General features: G+C 42.4%; 2 protein-coding genes across 2 annotated transcripts; one reads left to right on the top strand and one right to left on the bottom strand.

Annotated features, from left to right (window-relative positions):
- Positions 1–2,469: 2,469 nt before the first annotated feature.
- Positions 2,470–5,170, top strand: oprd1b (opioid receptor, delta 1b; the record flags this gene model as incomplete). Its single annotated transcript, XM_084557785.1, has 3 exons — positions 2,470–2,711; positions 3,996–4,351; positions 4,539–5,170. The coding sequence occupies 3 exons, from the start codon at positions 2,470–2,472 to the stop codon at positions 5,066–5,068; spliced, it is 1,128 nt and encodes a 375-aa protein (XP_084413911.1). The 3' UTR covers positions 5,069–5,170.
- Positions 5,171–14,581: 9,411 nt separating this feature from the next.
- Positions 14,582–19,783, bottom strand: rcc1 (regulator of chromosome condensation 1). The gene is made up of 10 exons (XM_084556207.1): positions 19,681–19,783; positions 18,510–18,606; positions 17,943–18,130; positions 17,653–17,832; positions 17,341–17,437; positions 17,118–17,240; positions 16,896–17,036; positions 16,626–16,745; positions 16,388–16,540; positions 14,582–15,736 (listed from the first exon to the last, which is right to left on the bottom strand). The coding sequence occupies exons 2-10, from the start codon at positions 18,586–18,588 to the stop codon at positions 15,561–15,563; spliced, it is 1,257 nt and encodes a 418-aa protein (XP_084412333.1). The 5' UTR covers positions 18,589–18,606; positions 19,681–19,783; the 3' UTR covers positions 14,582–15,560.
- Positions 19,784–21,283: the final 1,500 nt, after the last annotated feature.

Raw genomic sequence — 21,283 nt, 5'->3', positions numbered from 1 at the left:
ACGCGTGTGACATTGTTTTGATAAGCTTCTGCATTGTCACAAGATTTATTTCCATCCAGTGTTGCGTTAATTTGCACCAAAGCCTTCTCCAGCACATCCGAAAGATTCCCAGTGGGGTTGAGGTCTGGACTCTGTGGTGGCCAATCCACATGTGAAAATGATGTCTCATCCCTCCGTCCTTCCTGAACCACTCTTTCACAATTTGAGCCCCATGAATCCTGGCATTGTCATCTTGGAATATGCCCGTGCCATCAGGGAAGAAAAAATCCATTGATGGAATAACCTGGTCATTCAGTATATTCAGGTAGTCAGCTGACCTCATTCTTTGGACACATAATGTTGCTGAACCTAGACCTGACCAACTGCAGCAACCCCAGATCATAGCACTGCCCCCACAGGCTTGTAGAGTAGACACTAGGTATGATGGGTACATCACTTCATCTGCCTCTCTTCTTACCCTGATGCCCCCATCACTCTGGAACAGGGTAAATCTGGACTCATCAGACCACATGACCTTCTTCCATTGCTCCGGAGTCCAATCTTTATGCTCCCTATCAAATTGAAGCCTTTTTTTCCAGTTAGCCTCACTGATTAGTGGTTTTCTTAAGGCTACACAGCTGTTCAGTCCCAATCCCTTGAGTGCCCTTCACATTGTACGTGTGGAAATGCTCTTACTTTCACTATTAAACATAGCCCTGAGTTCTACTGTTGTTTTTCTTTGATGTGATTTCACCAAATGTTTAAGAGATCACAGATCACAATCAATCAGGATTTATTTTCGACCACGACCCTTCCTCAAAGACGCTGGTTCCCCATTATCCTGCCAGTTCTTAATAATGCATTGGACAGTTTTTAACCCAATTTTAGTAGTTTCTACAATCTCCTTAGATGTTTTCTCTGCTTGATGCATGGCAATGATTTTCCACAACCATGGGATGCGTCTTTCAACATGGTTGTTTAAAAAATGAGAAGCTACTCATTGCATCAGTTGCTGTTAAATAACTTGTTTCCAGCTGAAAGATAATCACCCAGACAGTAATTATCCAATAGGAGGCTCGTACCTATTTGCTTAGTTAAATCCAGGTGGTGACTTTTTTGTGGCCAGGCAGCGTATGATCCATATCTACACTGAAAAGGACCATTAAAGAGGGAGCCTTTCGCGCTTTTATTCATCCTGTTCTTCTGACTGCCCCTTCTATGTGCCGTGCTGATGGTCGCTGTTTAAAGGGGAGTGTTGTAAAGGTCACTTCGCGGAGCGCATATAGACTGCTGCAGTCATAAGTACTGTAGATACAGTCACAGGACAATGTGAAAAACACTTACCTGCAAAACACGCAAAGTATGTGCCACTTTCAGCAGACACACATGATCACATGATTCCTAGTGGTTCCTGATGCTCAGAGTAATGGGCTGTAGACAAAAGACGAATATAGACAAATGGGTGCTTATGACAATTGTAAAAAGGCAAACCTGCATTGCAGTGCAGTCAAACATACAGACTTAAGTTAAGCTGCATCCTTAATGGAAATACCCAACATCTAATATTTCACCATCAACACTGAGACAATGAAACTCCATTTGTAGATGAGAAATGTTTCAGATGTATTCGACATACAAAAATATGTTTAATTAATCCAAAACATGACTTTCGTGGCTTAAATATTTACCCAGAGCAAATATACAGAACTTTCAAATGAATATGTCATCGGTGTGTGTTTGCTTTACTGTAACTGATACCAGTAATTACCTGGATTGGACGCTAATGTAAAGCTAACACAACAACACACTTGACTGCTGCCATGGACTACCAAAACCATCTCAAATAGTTCATCAGCCCTTGTACTGGCAGGTAATTGCATCACTCTTGTGGTTCAGTAAGGTCATTTCACCAAGGCCACTGACCGTTGAGGACAGTCAGCTCTTTAATAGAGCAGAGGCCGCAAGCCACGAAGAGTGGGAGATGTAAATCAGGGTTTAAAACATGCAACAGGGAGAGGAATGGCCCAATAAAGACAATCGTATTGTGCTGTAAAGCTACAACAGGGAGATGTTGGTTATGGCTGACACTTTTTGATGAGCTGCTGGATGCCAGGTGGAACAGGAGGTTGTTATTTTAGGTGAGGGGAATCAACAAGCAGATGTGACGAAGCATCATTAGGCTACAAGCTAGATCTAATTAAAGCTCTTTGAGAAATGGTATCCCCTTTAGGTAGGACAAGAACTGAGCAGGAAAACAGCCTCCTAATATCTTGCTCCGTGCACCAGTGCGCTTTGCCATGGGGAGAGCGCAGAGACGCGCAGACACACAGCGAGAGAGAGAGGGAGAGAGAGAGAGAGACAGAATAGAGGGAGGGAGCTCCAACATGCTCCGAGCGCTTCATTTCTAATTTGCCGTCCAGTTTTGGGTGCGCTCCTGTGTTGGAAATCTCCAACCTCTCCGCGCACTAAGATCTCACCTGACTTTCTGAAATGGAGTTCTCGACTCTTCCTCCAGACGACTTTGAGGAGCACTACTCGGTCCTCCTAACTCCCTTCAATGTTACCTTCTCCGAGGATCTGCTGCCCGTGGCTTCAAAAAGCAACGAGACCAGCCTGGTTGCAAGCAAGGACACCACAAGTGTCATCATAGCCGTTTGCATCACGGCTCTCTACTCTCTCATCTGCGTGGTGGGACTGCTGGGGAACGTGCTTGTGATGTACGGAGTGGTCAGGTAAGAAGCGCGCAGGTTATTAAGGATCAATTAGAAGAAGGGGAAAAAAAATGTATTGTTAACAAAACAGAAATCACACAATTTGCGACTAAGTTTAGTATCTATAACTAGTGAAAAGAGAGACACAGACACATAAGATCTAAGACACAGTGTGGAAACCATACATTTGTATTTTATTTTATTTTTTTAGGATCGGGAATTTAAATTTCTGTAAACCTATCCCACAAATTCTCTCACTGAATCAGAACAATAAATAATGGAATATTTATAAAATCTATATATTTTTTCCCCCACTGCCACATATCTTCATTTGAGATGGCCTTGTAATTGTCCACAGTTTTTGTGCGTCTAAGAGCCACTCTCCAACGCAACCACCCACCCACAAACACACATGCACCTCCTACACATGAGAGAAGGGAGGGGAAGGAAAAGCTTAGTTAAATTTCCTTCATTGCACCAATTATTCCTATCAGGAATAATTGTGTTGTGAATTTCGATGATTACTAAGCAGGAAACAAGCAGTTTATTGTGCCGGCTGTGTGAAAAATGGATGATTTTAAATCATTTGTTGTTGTTGTTGAACTGAAGCAGCTCCAATGAGTAAGCAATGATGTGATGGCTGATCCTCCAGGGTCAATCAATCATCTCCACGAGCTGCTTGTTGAATTCTTAGATGTGTGAAACATGAAATATGAGTTTTTGTTTTCAGGAAGAGATCAGCACGGCGTGCAGTTCAGTAAATCTCTTCATATGAGGGATTACCATGAAAGGAAAGACAGTCCTTTGTCTTCCCTTATGCTTCCTTACTCGGCTACTTTGTGAAGGCTGACAACAAAAGCCCTCAGAAGCGCAATTTAATTAAATGTGACCAGCCACTGTCATGTTGTGGACTCGTGTGGAAGAACCTGTCTTCAAACAGCTGTTCAGCTTCATCAGGCAAACAGATAAAACACGGCAGCTGTAGAAAAGAGTTTGTGAATCTGAAATGAATTTGAAGGATTTTTCAGCGTAAATTGACTAGAAATGTGTTACTAGCAACTGTATGTGTCTAAAAACCTCTCATTAGCCTAGGTACAGTGTTTTTTAAAGTGAAATAGGTAACTGTTTGAGAAGAGGAATGGACAAAATTATTTTACTGGAAATCGTGAGTGAGCCACAAGAAATCTTTGCAACACAGAAGCAGGCAAACCTTGAACATATAAACCTTCCATCTAACAACCACTCCCTTTGCCTGTGAGTCAGAGTCCATTATAAACACTTGCAACCTTTCTTCCTACCAACCAGGTACACCAAGATGAAGACCGCCACCAACATTTACATCTTCAACCTGGCTCTGGCTGACGCTCTCGCCACCAGCACCCTCCCCTTCCAGAGCGCCAAGTACCTGATGGGCACGTGGCCCTTCGGGGAGCTGTTGTGTAAAGTGGTCATCGCCATTGACTACTACAACATGTTCACCAGCATCTTCACGCTCACCATGATGAGCGTGGACCGCTACATTGCCGTGTGTCATCCCGTGAAGGCCCTGGACTTCCGCACACCTGCCAAAGCCAAGCTCATCAACGTCTGCATCTGGATCCTCTCCTCTGCTGTCGGAGTCCCCGTCATGATCATGGCTGTTACCAAGGTGACCGATAAAGGTGAGGGAGTTTTATTGTGGAAAGAAAAACATTCACTCTCAGCACGGGCATCTTCTTCTCAGCACCACGTGTTGAGTTTAGGGAGTAATCACGCTGTGAAAGAGAACACATTTGAGCTGGTTTATTAACTTGAAATAGCTTCTCCATGCAGCCTTCTGTTCAGCTTCTAATTGTTTTAACTCCTCAGGAAGCACCGCCTGCACACTCAGATTTCCTAAGCCGGAATGGTACTGGGACACCATGACAAAAATCTGCGTGTTCATCTTCGCCTTTGTGGTGCCTGTCCTGGTCATCACCATCTGCTACGGTCTGATGATCCTGCGCCTGAAGAGCGTCCGTCTGCTCTCCGGCTCCAAAGAGAAGGACAGGAACCTGCGGCGGATCACCCGAATGGTCCTCGTGATCGTGGCGGCCTTCATCGTCTGCTGGACTCCCATTCACATCTTCATCATTGTCAAGACCGTGGTGGATATTGACCACAAGAACCTCCTGGTGGTGGCGTGCTGGCATCTGTGCATCGCTCTGGGCTACACCAACAGCAGCCTGAACCCTCTGCTGTATGCTTTTTTGGACGAGAACTTCAAGAGGTGCTTCAGGGATTTCTGCCTGCCCTATCGCTCCCGCTTGGAGCAGAGCAGCTTCTCCAGGGCGCGCAACAGCACACGGGAGCCCGCATCCATTTGTGCTCCCGCGACGAAAGCGAGGCCGCCTGCCTGACTAGGCATGGATCAGTCGGGGGAAAGAAGAGTCCAGGAGGACCTCCGGACCGAGATCACACAGTTCTCAAGCACAGGAGTCTGAGTCCGCAAGTGCAGGCTTTTGCCTCATCTATATAAATGATCGACTGTGTCATATAATGAGATGTCTTTGTGAAACACATTTCTGTAAGGATGATAAAAAGGTGTGCACCTGTGTTTGGGAAAATGTATTCAAATGTACATATATTTTTGGAGTGTACATAAAACCCAGATAATGTACTCATAGGAGTTAAGAAAGAACTGTGAAAGGACACATATTTCATCGTTTGGCTCTGCTTCAACAAAATTAAACAGGAAAAGGGGAGAAAATGTTGACTTTCAGCTTTAACAAAGTCTTCACAACCATATTAGGTCACCATATAGGACTCATGGCCCTACACTCTCCTAATGACCAGACTGTCAGGGAAGACGTTTCTCTTAAACACACAGAGAATACCACCAAGGTGTCTTTTTATGACCAAACAATGGGAAACGGTAGTTGAGTTAATGATGCCGTTTTACTTGATGAAGACCAGACTGACTCCCTCGTGGCAGACAGAAGTGACGATGGCCACCATACAGACTGCAGTCTGCTTACGTCAGATCCATTCATTTGAAGTTCAATTTCACACGTTTTTTAGGCGTCTGTCAGCTCGCAGAAAACCCTAAAGGGACTTAGATTTCTACAGAACTGAAGTCCCGTTGATGCCACAGCTTCAGGTTAAAGTCGCATTAACCACTTCACCTGCACACAACACTGATAGAGAGTATTATCACCACTGGAGTTGATTAGACGTTAGCCGACAGCTGCCTACTTACACATCCAGTAGATTAAAACGTTGGTTTAACTCGGAGCTGCTCTTCGTTGCGTTATTTTTATTCATTATTTATTCATTCCGCTTTCCGCTACGTTTTGGTCTCCACCAATTTCAGATGGTGCCCGCCTCTCAAATTGACAAATGCTCCACGCTATTCTATCGCTCTACTCTACTGTATATATGTCTGTTGGACAATGTTTTGAGTCATTGTTAATATAAAACACATTTTTTTACAGCAGCTTTAAAGTTGTTTTGCAATACAGAGCCTACACACTACATGTGCCTCCATTATTACACTACCCGTTTGCACTGTACCATATTTGTAGGCTGTTATTCTTCCTCATTGGGGAGATAATGAGAATCTAATAACGTGAATGTTAATTTACAACTGTATTTTTATGGTGTCTGTGATATTTCAGTCAGGGGATGTATTCAATTTCGTGTTCTGGTAATGGTAAGAGGAGATAATGATTACAAAGGCCACACACATAATTAAGAACCATTTTACAGGAGGTAATATTCTGTGTGACCACAGCGCCGCCTTTCCCTGTTATTTTGCCTGCTTTTATGAAACTAATGCATCAAGAATGATGCTTGTGAAAGACATCTGAAACGAGGTCTGGTTTAGCTGTGCTCAGCTGATTTAGTGTTTCCACTCCTGGCTGCTCTGTTTTTGCAGAAACAAAACTATCACAGATAACACTAAATAGGGGAGCTGAAGAGGAACGTGGATCTGCTGTCTCCACTCACAGTGAGGTGGCTGCACAACCTCAGTCTGGGACAGGGGCAAAACTGGAATGGATCAAGTGCATTAGCAGACAGCAAGAATCTTCAGATTAAAGCCGATGAACAGTTTTCCACTGATGACTGCTGGACACTTACATGAAAAGATCTGGACAGCGAGGAGGCACTTTTTGTACAGTTTGAGAAGTCAAATCGCTGCCTCTCATTTTGTTTCTGCATCAGTGGTTTCAATGGACATCAACAGTATATACACTGCATCAAATGTAAATGTGATATTGTTCTGTAACGGCATATTAAGTGAAAATGTATTTCAATGTGCTATGTAGCGGTTCAAGCTTTCATTGGTTTACGCTACCGTTAAGATTTACTTGTATTCCTCTTGTATAAATCAAATGTTACTGTACATAACTATTTACACTATATATGTTAGAGAAAGCATTATATATATATATATAATTTTCTTTATAGTAATCACTGTTGAATGAACATATGTACCGTAATGCCTTCTTCAGCTTTGTGTTGTCTTTGGTTTGTATTGTTTGTGTTTGAACCTTGAGTATAGTTTCAGTAGATAAAGTGCTTTATTGTATAGATATGGTTATAAATGGTTATATAACTGTTTTTGTCTTTTTAAAACTTAAATATGAGAGGACAAGTTGTACCTCGTGCTTCTGTTTTCAAATACTGTCGCTGGTCATGTACATTTTGCTTTAAGATGCCGTCAACACTTAACGGGTTTTGTGGGAGCCTCACATGTAATTAGGTTACTGGATCAAGTATGAACTACTGATCAGGTCAACGTGGACGGAGCCCACAGGGGTCCCTGGTGGTGTTCACGGTGGTGAATATGATGCATCTAAAGTGCCAGTCAGGCATCTAAGAGTGAATAAATGAAAGCACAACATGGAATAAGTCAGGGATGATATTAGGATTTCAAGCCAGCTGATGGATTATTAAAGTATGGAGTATTAAAACATTTATCAAGTAAAAAAATAATGGTGTTTTTTGTTATGTTAAGTTATTATTTATAATATTTGTCTCTGATGATTAATGACTTCTCCAAGGCTCGGCAGTAGAGATCTGTTTTTTTACTTACTGGAGTGTGCTATGGGAGTGACTTATATGTGACAATATACTTGCAGTGGACTGTTTTAGTGTTTTAGTACAGCGGGCTAATATGCTAGGGATAGACTCGACAAACAGCTAATAAAAGAACTCGTCACTGGGCGGCACAGTGGTGAGGTGGTTAGCACTGATGCCTCACAGCGAGAAGGTCCCAGGTTTGAATCCCGCCCATGTGGAGTTTGCATGTTCTCCCTGTGTCTGCGTGGTTCTGTAACGGGTACTTCTCTCGGGGTACTCCAGCTTCCTCCCACCATCCAAAGACATGCTTGTCATGTTGATTCTAAATTGGCCGTAGGTGTGAGTGAGAATGGTTGTCTGTCTGTCTCTCTGTGTTAGCCCTGCGGTAGACTGGCTACCTGTCCAGGGTGTACCCCGCCTCTCTCTCACCCGATGACAGCTGGGATAGGCTCCAGCAGACCCCGCGACCCTTCACAGGAACAAGCGGTTACAAAAGAAGAACACGTCACTTATTAAAGTGGTGTGTCTTTAATGGTTTTTGTACAAATGGTGCTCCATGACACAAAGGATAGAGCCTACACAGAGCAGACGATATCTGTTGCTGCTCTTTTCCTTTCATATGACTTCCTGACAACAATATAATTAGTAGAATAGTAGAATATAAATAATCATCTCAGAGAATTAAAGAGTCAAATTAACCGTGTGGCGTTCTTTTCTTTTTTTAAAGACTCAACTACACGTGTCGCACCGAGACGCCGCCATAGAAGAAAACCTATTATGACTGGGCCGTACAGTTAAATGAGACATGCTTTCTGTAATTGCAAGTGAGGCCTGCAGAACATTGGCTGAAAATGAGAGAGACATCCTTGTCTGTTTTTACATTACAGGTGATGGTCTTTCATTTAATATGTTGCAGACTTTAAATAACTGAAATCGTTCTCCACTGACTGTGACTGATAAAGTCTCAGGGAACAGAAACCTCAGATAGACAGTCTGCCTCACCTCTCTCGCTGGGATAAAAGATGTTCAGTCTCAACAGCTCGAGGCTCATGTGTAAGACATCATAGCGCTGCCGTCAAGAGACAAGGCAGGCAGTGATATTTGTGATGGGAAAGGGCGAGGGCTTACTGAAAATTTCCTGTGGGCTACGGAGCATAGCACACTCCAGTATTATGTCCCCATATGAAATATACATGGCTCTGTCTATATGTTCGCCGTGTAAAAGACAAAGCAACAAAATGAATAATTTAGCCAGACACTAAGAGCTGGCTCCTGACATGGCTAGACCGTGTGCTGGACTTTAAAAAAATCTGTGATTTATCCAGCGCACCCAGGCGATCCAGAGTACCGTACATGTCTGATAACTCAGCTGTAACAGTGACATTTTTCCCCTGCAGAGAGAGCCTTGTTCTGAGATTTTAAATTTTCTCACAGCTAGAATCTCTTGCTATTCAACACGTGCAGCCACGCACACAGAGATCCAGTCAACCAGCCGCAGAGTGACACACAATTAAATGTCTTTTGACCCCAACTAATGCCACTCACACACTTAAATTAACGGAGGCAAATATAACAGAAGGAATCTTGCTGAAGCATTCATGACAGCTCGCACTGTGCCGCAGCCATGTAAATATTCCTGCATAACAGACAGACATCTCAGATGAAAAGGCAGAGATTCTGGAAATGGATTTTCAGGACGCGGCTTTGCTGCTTTGTGTGATAGATGCTTGTAATAAGACACAACGGACCTTGCATGAATCGTTGACAAAATGCCGGAAAAGCTGTGCGGCTGTCTTTCTTGATGTTTCATACAGCATAACTGTTTGTTTCTTTCCACTCCTGAAGAGTCGAGAGAGGCACTGGGACCTGTATTATCATCTGTCAGTCATCATAATGAACTGCATGAACTGCATGGAAACTGCTGGATGGTAGTGTGTGTGTGTGTGTATGTGTAAGAAACCAAGAAACCAAGAAACCAAGAAACCAAGATCCCTCTTTTTGATTTATCAAAAAAGACTAATCCTAATCCTAACCCAAAACAATATAATAATCTTGTTTAAATCTCTTCTGACTTTACATGTAAAAATCTGTTGGTTGATTGAAACCTTTGTGGTTCAAAATCCGATACATCGCCTCAAGTGGCAGTACTTTAAGTCAGCATAGGTCACGACTGAGAGCTACAAGTTCAAAAACAGACCCCTGCGGATCCACTCCTCATTATCTCTGTATGAGGAAAGAGGTCTGTGGCTGCTCCCAGCAATAACGTAATGAAAAGATGTCACAGGTGCAGAGGTTTTACGAGTACTCTGAGTAGGAGGGACCCACCGGTAACCCTTTAAGACATCTAACTTAGTGCCGCTTGGTGGCCACTTCATCAAAACAATCGGCAAACTAGGAAGAGGAGAACGGATACGCATGGTTACTGAATTCTGTAGGAAGGCTTTTCATTATGATTAATCTATTTAATATAATAATATTGTGGGAGAATTCTATTCTTCAGATAATAAAATAATGTGAACCATAGGAATAAAAACAATTATTAAATGAACTTAGAGCAGCACAGTGGTGCGGGAGTTTGCATGTTCTCCCTGTGTCTGCGTGGGCTTCCTCACCATCCAAAGACATGCTCGTTAGGTTAAATTGTGATTCTAAATTAGCTGTAGGTGTGAATGTGAATGGTTGTCTGTCTCTCTGTGCTAGCTCTACAATAGACTGGCAACCTGTCCAAGGTGTGTCCTCTTGCCCAGTGACAGCTGGGATAGGCTCCAGCCGCCCACGACCCTAAGCAGGACAATCGGTTACATAAAATGAATGAATGAATGAATAAATGAACCTATCAAAAAATAATGAACTAAAAACTATTAAAAGAAATTACAGTTACAGTCAATAAGATTTGTGATTATTGTCTCAGCGGGGCATTAACAGGGAACGTGTCACTCAGAGACAGGTGAGCAAATGAACTGGGAACATAGCAACGTTCCCTCAGAAACTTCTAATTTAAGAAGAAGTGCTCTCAGCCTCAGGAGATGTGGTCAGCACATCAACCAGTCTCACATCTGGTAGAGCAGTCCAAGAAGCCAAGGAAGCACCGCTGAAGACTTCAACAACATCAGCTGCCCTGGCATTCTTAACCCCGGGCAGAGAAAATACGTGCATATTTCTTCCCAGGATTACTTAAAAGCTTTTTTTAAAAAAAAAAAGCCAAACTAACAAAGAACATGAGTTACTGGATTCAGCTGGTTCATTCTCTAATTAACCTGGGGCATCTGTCAAGACTAAACCGGACTCACGTTGTACTCACCATAGATTCACCCAAAGGAGGACAAGCACTGCAAGAGAGAGTGTGGGAAGAGCTTGATGAGGCGTTTATCGAATGTCATGTCAGGTGGTCATGTGGATGGAGGTTTCAAGAGTACCTGTAAAACTCACACTTAATACCGAAGCCAGCAGAAGACTGCGAACATGTGGAATAAAAGACAATGTTTTTCATTCTCCTATTTTTACATAGACGTCATCTTCGATTTTAAAAGATACTTTCACAAAAAGAAAATTATACCTCCTACCTTTAGTAATTCTCTTACAGTTCCCAAGAGTCCTATCTCACAGAGCACCATAACTCTGTTTTCAGTTCAGCTGCTGTCCATAAATATGATTTGTGTGATCTTATTGGACCTCGGTAAGTAATTATGCGACACTCTGTTGAGGGGATGAGTCACACAACACGGAGCTTGGGACTTACTGCTCGGTGTTATCAGCGTACCACATCTGTAAGCATGCATCATGTCAAGAGACCTTGCCCTTCTCACGAGTCCCTGCACAGCTGCCGGTCCTCTGCCTCGGGTCTCACGAGAAGCTCTCGAGCCACCGGACGAGGAGTCCAATCTATCAAGGCAATCACCAGTAATTACATGTACGCTCCACAAGTGATGGAGCAGCAGCAGCTTAACAGCAAGAGGGATGTTCATCTGCTAATAATACCCTATTAAGTTTCCTGTGCACGAGGTCAGAGAAATGCAGAATGTGAAACGTACTCTCTCACACGCATCGTCTGTTTCACCACAGTCATCATGGCAGAGAATCACAAATGATGTTGGAAGGAGTTTGTGTGCAAGATGGTTAAATATCCCACATCCTCATCCAAGAATGTGTGTGCACCGATCAGCCACAATATTAAAACCACTGACAGGAGAATTAAATAACACTGACCATCTCGTGACAATTCAATGTTCTGCTGGGAAACGTTTGGACCTGGCATTCGTGTGGATGTTACTTAGACATGTATCACCCACCTAGACCAGACCAGGCACCCCCACCCCATAGCAATGACACTCCTTGGTGGCAGCAGGATGCAGCAGGATGCAGCCTGACACAGGCACACACACAAAAACGGTTTAGGAACAACTCAAAAAACACGAAGAACAGCACAAGGTGTTGACCTGGCCTCCAAATTCACTAGATCCCAAACTGATCAAGTATCTGTGGGATACACCGCACAACAAGCCTGATCCACAGAGGCCCCTCCCCTCAACAAATAGGACTCAAAGGCCCCCACTAACAACTATCTGTTGCCAGACACCACAGGACACCCTCAGAAGGCCCATCTCTGATGAGGAGAGACCTACACAATATTACAAAGGTGGTCATAATGTTACGCCTGATCAGTGTATGTTCTGTGCGTGTATGAGAGACGGATCGTTTGATAAAGTAAAGCCTCTCCAAAGTCATCAAAAAACTCTCTTGATTAAGACACACTTGAGAAACAGCACTCAATACAATCTGAAATGATAAGTTAATTAAAGAAGCAGCAGGGTTGCTCAAGAGCCGGCGGATCTCAATCAATGCAGAGTTAAACGCTGCAACATTTTGCGTGGGCCTGTTGCACGTGAATGTCATTGTGCAGCCCGTAAAGAGCCTGTGGCGCACGTGCAGCATAAAGCACACACACACACACACACACACACACACACACACACACACACACAAAGGCAGCTACACAAACAAGAGCTCCCGAAAGGCAGAGCCGCTGTACGTCTCCGAGTGGATCAGCCAGACGCTGTCATCAATTCTGCCTTCTCCGTTATTAGAATAAATGCGTGGCGGCGCAGGTGTCTGAGGCCCTCCGCTCTCCTCTGTGATCACTTAAACGAGATGAAGATTAGAGCCTACATGCATCATGAAAAAATCCCATTTTACATTCTGTGAGTGAAGGGGGCTAATCGCAGGATGTCGTAGCTAATGAATGAAAGTCTCTTTGTGTTGTGAGACTTTATAAAATTATTAGACTTTGAATAAAATCTGATCTTTTTCTTTTTTGAAATCTGATCAAATCATCCCTCCTAGACATCCGCTGACACCTCAAAGCTTAAATCACTTAAGGCCTACCTACGCTACATCTGCACAGTCAATGCCTTTTTGGTAATTTTGTTAACTCTTTAAAATAATAGATGTCAAGAGGTCATGCAATTAAACAACAAAAAAAAATGCATGAATGTTGCTTCTATTGCCTGTAAGAAAAAGTATTGCAGATCCAAGTAAGTAGTGGGACATATCAGTTGAGAAACAGCGTTTGTATAAGGCAGTGTAGTTTGTCTTGTATTCCACAAATGTTACTAAAAAAAAAAATACACAAATGTGCCAGTTCATTAGCTTCACTAGAGACGGTATCAGTCTTGCACTAAACCTGGTCGTCCTGAAGGCTGTGGTGTTCGGCAAATAACAGAAAAGCTGTCGATTCAAGTGTGTTTTCATTTTGGAGGCCGTGCTGTGTAGTACTATTGACTTGTATTGTGTCGCACCGACGCACGTTTCCACTATTTTTGCATCCCCCATTATAGTCAGCGGGCTGGTGACACATTAGTGTTTAATTCCATTCAGTTTAACATCACCACAAACTACATCGTCGATAATGATCACGCGGTTGAATTATCACCTTTCTGATGCTTTTTTCCAAATAAACTGAGCACTGTTTGTCATAAAAGGGGGTTTAGTGCAGGGCTGTTATACGCGTTTGTTTTCACTAGTGTACCTAATGAACTGGCAAATGAGAGCATTGTTGTTTTCGCACACCCCTTATTCTTTTGCTCAAATGTGCTCTCTCATCAGTTGAACACACACCAGCTGGATTCCTTTGTAAAAACAAAAAACAGATCCGTTTCAAACGTGTTCTGTACAAAGAACAGTGGAATTAGTTGGGATCAGTCGCCGCTGTTGTTTTTATCGTACGTCTACAGGCGCTCTAAAACCAACAGAGGTGAGCCGTGCTCCCAGATGTATTCCTGACATTTCATCTTCGTCATCGAGCAAACGGGAGTAATAAAAAACACAAACAAGCGAAGGGACTTTGGGTCATTAACTGCTTACGAAAGCTACTTCGGCATTTCAAAGCTTTTCTCTCCACGGGTACTCGGACCTTTACACGTCATCTTCAATCCTTATGGTCAGATGAAAGGAAGAGGAGACATTTTAATCTGCATAAAAACAAAAAGTGCGCAGCTTTGATGTGTTAACTTTCAGCAACATTTGCCTCCTGAAGTGTTTGGGATTTACATTCTTGACGTCCCCTCGTATAGACGTGGTTGTTAGCAATCAAGAGTGGGTACAAATTTTTGATTCAAACAGTGAGAGGAGATGATGATGATGATGATGGTGCCCTTTCAATGTAATTATTTCTATGGGATGAAGGGCACTTACAATCAGAAAGGGCGGAAACATAACAATGTCCCGTTTCCTCATCCCTGTGTACCTTAATCAACATTAAGAGCAGACACAAAGAGGTTTCTTTAAAGCATTAGAGTTTGGATAGTCTATCTTATACAATAAATTTGCCATGGTCGTTATTTTTGAACAATTCTTCCTAGATTTTATTTTTAAACCATGTTGTAATACTGCACAGTAAGACCAAAAGTACAAATCTAAACTTTCTTTCATGTATTAAACCACTGTTTTGTTGAATAATTAACAAACTGCTTTCCAACAAGCATCATTTATCTGACCGACAGTCTATGCAACATATAAGCCAAAGGTCACATCTGAGAAGCCCTAATGAGAAAATGGTTTTTGTGTCTATTAACACCATAACTGCTGCATATCATTTAAAATGTTTTTTTCCCCTTTAAAAATCATCTTTATTTTAAGACAGGAAAAGCAACAAAATTCAGGGTACAGTATGATGTGTTAACAAATGTCCAAATAGTGACAACAATTTGTGTGCACAGGGTACAATGAACAGTAGTCGCACATGTCAAACTCACCAATTCTAGATGTTCTGTCTGAACCAGGGTCAATCTGGGAACCCATCAGCTATAATCTCATGACGTAGCCTCTGGGGGCAAAGGCCGATATTCAAGCGCTTGTCTACAGATTCTACGTATTAATGTGCAAAGTATCCGTTTAGAAAGATTTAACCAAGTTCAGTCTAATTATTGCTTTAAAGAAAAGATTAAAATGAAGTGTTTAAACAGCTTGAACTCTCCTTTCCTTAATGTACATGCACAGTAAAATTCACAAATATCACACATACCATTTTACAGTCATACAAATGACTTTTAATGAAAAGAATTCAAAGGAACATCAAAAACTAGATTTAAAAAAATAGTCTCTCATTTGTCATGATCTACCAAAAAATCCATGAACAATGTCTCCATGCTAAGAAGAGTTCTCATAAAAGAGGTCAAACCTCACGTCACCCCTTCCGCCCCGCACATCGCACACTCCTCCGGCTGAACACAGGAAGTCACTAACCCCCTCCCTAGACTTTAGGCACCCTGAACAAGGCCCCGCCGCGAAAACCGATCGAAATACCTCCCGTCACTCTCTCAAAGAAGGACATCAGCTCTCCTGCATGTCTTTAACCAAAAGGACCGTGTGCTGCCCTCCGCTGGACGCCATCAGTACTGCACGGTTCTCCAGCTGTTTGCCGGTCATCTTTACAGGGCTCCACTCGTCATCTTCTTCTCCTGTGCCGAGCTGCAGGTTGGTGCCCATGCCCCAGGCATACACAGATCCTGAATCATACAGGAGTAAGCACAGACAACAATAAGAAGAGTGGACATGTTTATGCTCAAAGCTTTTAGACTGTCTGACAGTTCCAGCGTCCTGTTTGTAACACTGCGTAGGATTGACTGGTTCAGGTTGTACTATATTTGAAGCAATGCAGACAAATACTTTGTTGTAGTCGTCTACAACAAAGAGGAGGAAGATAAGGAAAGCAAAGAAGTGCAATTTGAAGAAGAATCATCCAGCAGTATAAAGAGCTCTCTCTGTAATAGAATATATTCAATGTACATACAGCCGTGCTTAAATGGGCCAACGACTGTGTTTTCAAAAGACCTTTTGCATTTAAGTGGATAATGACGGTCCTCTGTAAAGCGTGAATGCAGAGGAAGAGAGCTGCTGTTTTATGGTCATGAAGTGGATGGGCTCTGCATATAAAGAGTGTGATACTGACACTGCATTTATGTCCAACATTATATTTATCTTCTAACATAAAGGCAACAATGTCCGCAGCTGAATCACAGAAATAGCTGGGGTTATGCAAGACATATGAAAGGAGAATTTTAATCACCAAGGCTGCATTAAGACCAATATATACATGACACCCTTATGTAAAAACTGTTGATTGTTCAATCCTCTGCTGCATTTGCTTTGTTTCTCACCTTCTCTGGTGACGGCGTAGCTGACTGATGCTCCACAAGACACTCCTCTAGCTGGCTCCATCCCCGTCACAGGCGTGGGCTCACTCTTTTCTTCAGCCCCTTGGCCGAGACCAAGACGGCCGTACTCTGCTCTGCCCAGGCTATAAACCTGGCCTAAAAGAAAAAAAAAAAGTCCCTGTATATTTCTGGTGTTGGTGCAATTAAATAGGTGTACTTGGATCAGATGAGGTCTGGTTACCTTCAGCATCAAGGCAGAGTGTGTGATGTTGTCCTCCAGAGAAGTCCACCCAGGAGGTGGTAGAGTTCTTGAAGCATGTGAGTTTTACAGGAACAAAACACATCTTGGTGTTTTTAGTGCCTAGACAGATGAATTTACATAAAATTGTAAGAATACACTCATGATGTGTGACGCTTTTAGCAACTGACGAACCGCTAAGTGGAAATAAATATCAGATATTATCATATTATCACTAATCACTATTAATAAACTGTGATATGGCATACTGACCCAGCTGATGATAGTTTGAGAGACCAAATCCATACACGTGTCCCTCTTTTGACACAGCAAAGGTAAAGTACGCCCCGCAGAAGGCATCAATGAAGTGAACTTTCCCTTTGACTTTTACAATCTGTGGATCCAGCAGCCGTGCTGAAATAGGATACAGTTAGAGCAGCCACCATAACACACCGTTATCAGACACGTGACTGTTTTAGTGTTTTTGTTACTTACCGAGACCTTTCCTGCCTCCTCTGTTTGAAAAATGCTCCGGCACTCTTCCCAGCTGCCCCTGCTCTGCCGTGCCCGATGTGTAAAGGTTTCCCTCCAGTGTCACCATGACTACGTGATCGTTACCTGAATTAAAACATTCATGAAAACAAAACAGGGGCATGGTTAGAAGTTACAACACAGTGAACAAATACAAATCATATCAAACAAACAAACAATTTCTTACCCGAAGCAATTTTCACAACAGGTTCTGTCAGGGGCACTTTCACTGGAACGGTTGACGTTTTCATGGGCTCCAGAAGACCAATAACACCATTGTTGTCCTGGAAAGATGGGTCACATATGTTGAAAGTTTAGGAAAGATGCAGCGGAATAAAGAGGGGACGATTAACTCAGCAGGAACAACATACAGACTACAAACATGAACGTGAAGAAAAGAAAAGAGTACACGCTATCAGGGAAACTGAATGACAAAATAATATGGGGGAAGTTAACAAGAAATGAGGGCTAGGTACGTCGAAAACAGCAGTTAACTAACCCTGAAAGAGCCCCAGATGTACACTGATCCATCCTCCATGAGTGCAGCTGTGTGGCTGTCTCCAGCTGACACCTGGACCACCTTCTCATCCAGTGTCACTTTACCTGGGACCATTTCTGACCCCTCTTCTGTTGTGTCCCGACCAAGGGCCCCTTCATCGTTGCAGCCAAAAGTGTAGACCTAAAAAAAAAACAAAAAAAACAGTTTAGATTCTCTTAAATGAGATATTAGCCGAGAATTACGTCATGCAATTTTTAACCTAAAACAAAATAAGACAGACGTTTACTTACGTGACCAGTGTCGCTGAGGCACACAGTGTGCATGCCTCCAGCTATCACTTGCACCATTTTCTCTGGTAGGGACAGAAGTGCCGGCTTCTTCCTCTCAATGACATTCTCGCCTAAACCCAACTGTCCGACATCACCCTGGCCCAAAACAAGAACCTGACCCGGCTCCTTGCCATGACTCCTGTGGGAAACTGGTACACAAATACACACACACAAAAATTACATGGAGCTTTAGGCAACTACTGCATATTTAATTGAAATCATTACAGCTGGGCAAACAATTTAAATAAATATGTAGCATATACATTTACTGCATCGCCCACAACAAATATTCCGAGACTAGTCCATGTGTGAGGGACATTCAGAACGTAATCGATGTTACGTCGATGAAAGCTGACAGGATTAAAACAAGTACGATGACAGAGAAGATCTGCACAAAAGCAAAGCCACATACCAGATGTGCCAAATAGAGGCAAAACATTGTGTAAATACCACAAATCTCTGGAACTAATGACAACATTAGTCTTATAAAGACAGATACTATATCAAACAAATTAAAAAAAACTTTACCTTTAACCTTCTTGGGGCCTTTATCTTCCTCCACAATAGCATCCGACTTCCTCTTGGTGGTGGTCTTTTTAGGTGGCATGACAGCAAGGCTTTTGGACTTGGAGGAAGAAAAAAAAGAAGATTGGTGAGTAGCCTTATCTTAAATTAGTTTAGCAGTGAGAGGCAGCTGTTAACGTGTGACAATTGTGTAAGGACGACTATCAAAATGTCAACATAACTGAACCACAATCTCTGACGCAGTCAAGCACAAAATATTAAACACATTTACATATTAAACACCTTATGCAGATTACATAGCAGCTTCTTACAGATTCAACTGTGTACATATAAAGCAAACCCCACGGTGTGACCAGTTCATAATGTTTCACTGAGGGCCTGTGAGAGCATGGGTCACTACTAGCTCCAACAACTGCTCTGCATGGTAGCATAAGTAAGGAAGAGGTACAATGCAGCATTTACAGAGCGGGGCACACTGTATATTGACAGGGGACAGCAGCAGTAACACTATCCAGGAACCCTTTGGGTCCAACAGCTGTCAGAAGGTTAGAGAGAGAGGCAGCTGTGCTCCCATGCTAGTGACAAACCAGAGTTGGCCAATTAAAAGACACAAGTGCTACAACTTAGACTAGAGCCAAGCTTCACTTTACACTAGCTTTCACTCGTGCTAACAGGCGGCATACTAGGCGATAGCTGTTCGTAAGGACATGTTGAATACGTGCTGTCAGAGCGTTGTTAAGCAAAGAGGGGAAGTTTAAATTAAGCTGCGTGATCTAACGCTGGCTGTACCCATGTGCCCTTGCTAACATTTAGAGTTAGCTAGGGCGCCGAGCGACTTGTATGTGGCTGAGCGTTAGTCCTATTCTTGATACGAAACAAACGTCAAAAGACACAATTCACAACTATTACAATAAGAAAACAAGAGGAAACACATTTGTTACTTCCCAACCCTATGTTAGTTCGCTGACATTAAACAATACTGTTTCTGAATGAGACTAGCTAACTGTTTGCTAGCCAGCACAAGCTAGCTAGCGACGTTAGCTTGACATTTGGGAATGAATGAAGCGCTGTAACAAAACCCATCGGTTTAACTGCGCACACATCACTGGCTAAGCGTCTATTGTCACGATTTTTCTCCCCAGCTGAACAATTTAGGAGCTGATAACTTACTAACCTGTGATATGAAGAAGTTTTCTGTTTGCCTGGACGTGCACCGTCTGTTCCCGGTCTTGAAACATGCACCGCACGCGAGACGTCACGATTTTTGGTCGGTCCGTGACGCCTGCCTCCTTAAAGAGACAGTAGCACCAGCGTTGGCAGACGGGAAATGAATGGAAATCAATGGGGTCCATCCATAACCGAGAAAACACGTGCAGCTAGATAGACGAACGACTTTTCCACCAAATTTAGCCGCATTTTAAAAAACAAACAAATAAATAAAATCCTTACAAAGTTGTGTGATGCGTTGAACGGACTTATTTTACTTATTCTAGACTTACTCATTGAAAATAAAGGCATTGATGTTCAATAAACTAAGGCCCTAATTGAAATAACAATAACATTACGAGTCATGTTCTGCATTCACAAATTAAACATCAAGATTACATTATCTGATTGAGGAGGAAAAACTCAATGTAAGGCGCATTCACTATCCTAAACTGAGAATAAGAATTGAATATAGTGTGTCATAAGACAATTGATAGTGTGCATGGCACCCGTTATGATTCACATTAGATTTCAGAAGGTGGCAGTAATGCTCATAAAACTATTTGCAAAGCTGTATAAAACATCCAAAGAAGCAGAAGCAGCAAAAATAATAATAATAAGACAGTTACATTCAAGGATGGCTAGCAAGAAAATTGTCTATATGAATGAAGACCCACTTTTATTTGTTAATGCTACTAATTGTAGTTGCATCCACTAGTCACTCACTGGCTCACCTCTCTCACAAGTGGTAAAAATGCTCGACTGATTACTATTTGGTCGAACAAATCCATCACGTGAGAACCAATTGCCATGAAAGTCAATCACCTGTCAGCTGCACCTTACAGGATTTGACCAGTCACACTTGGTTCAACTATGAGAACAAACCAAAACTGCCATCTGACAAGGGATCAGAAGGTTCTTCACCAGTTGGCTCTTCTTCACTTTGGTTGATATCCAAGTTGTCAAGTTAACTAAACACTGTGATTCCCTACAATGAATGATTTCAGGCAGCTCTTGTAGTATCTTAATAGCTTGATTAAAATACTCCACATCTGAATGTAGTATCCATTAGGTCCTGGCTATTTCTTTAATCTTTTCATTAAAAAAAAAGTACAAACTCTTTTTTGCTAAACACAAGATTCTACATTCAGGTTCAGATAAATAACCTTTATAAGGGTCTTCATGGTTCCCTGAAGGTGGCAGGTTTTCCACAACCATTTGTCACTCCATTACCTAGCTCGTAGCTGTAGTCATTCCAACTCAACCTTTCTTTTTCCCCACTGTGAATGTTTCCACGGGTAATTTTTTGAATCCTTCGGATGCCCTTTAGGAAATTTTCTGTGAATTGTCTCCACAGGAGATAATAATTTTCTGCAAATACAGCCTTCAGAGAAAGAACGTTCTGTATAGGCCGTTTTTCTAAAACCTTTTATCAGCTAATCTTCAAGGAACATACTGTGCAGATTCTTAAGTCTACACTGAGCACGTATTGTCACGATGGTGAAGGACTGATATGAAGGTGTGCCTCTTTGCCATATGTAATATGAAGAAGGAATCATTTCACAGGGGGC

The sequence above is a fragment of the Chelon labrosus genome (genome assembly GCF_963514085.1).
Source record: "Chelon labrosus genome assembly, chromosome: 12".
Taxonomy (NCBI): Eukaryota; Metazoa; Chordata; class Actinopteri; order Mugiliformes; family Mugilidae; genus Chelon; species Chelon labrosus.
The sequence above is the reverse complement of the archived record's forward strand: the minus strand, read 5'-3'. Positions and strand labels throughout refer to the sequence as shown.

Excerpts from the sequence above, each read along its gene's own strand:
- rcc1 (XM_084556207.1), bottom strand. The coding sequence starts at position 18,588 with ATGCCACCTAAAAAGACCACCACCAAGAGGAAGTCGGATGCTATTGTG. Across the intron at positions 17,438-17,652 it reads ACATCTGGGGCTCTTTCAGG|GACAACAATGGTGTTATTGG; the intron begins GTTAGTTAACTG and ends CCATCTTTCCAG. Across the intron at positions 15,737-16,387 it reads CTACGCCGTCACCAGAGAAG|GATCTGTGTATGCCTGGGGC; the intron begins GTGAGAAACAAA and ends TGTATGATTCAG.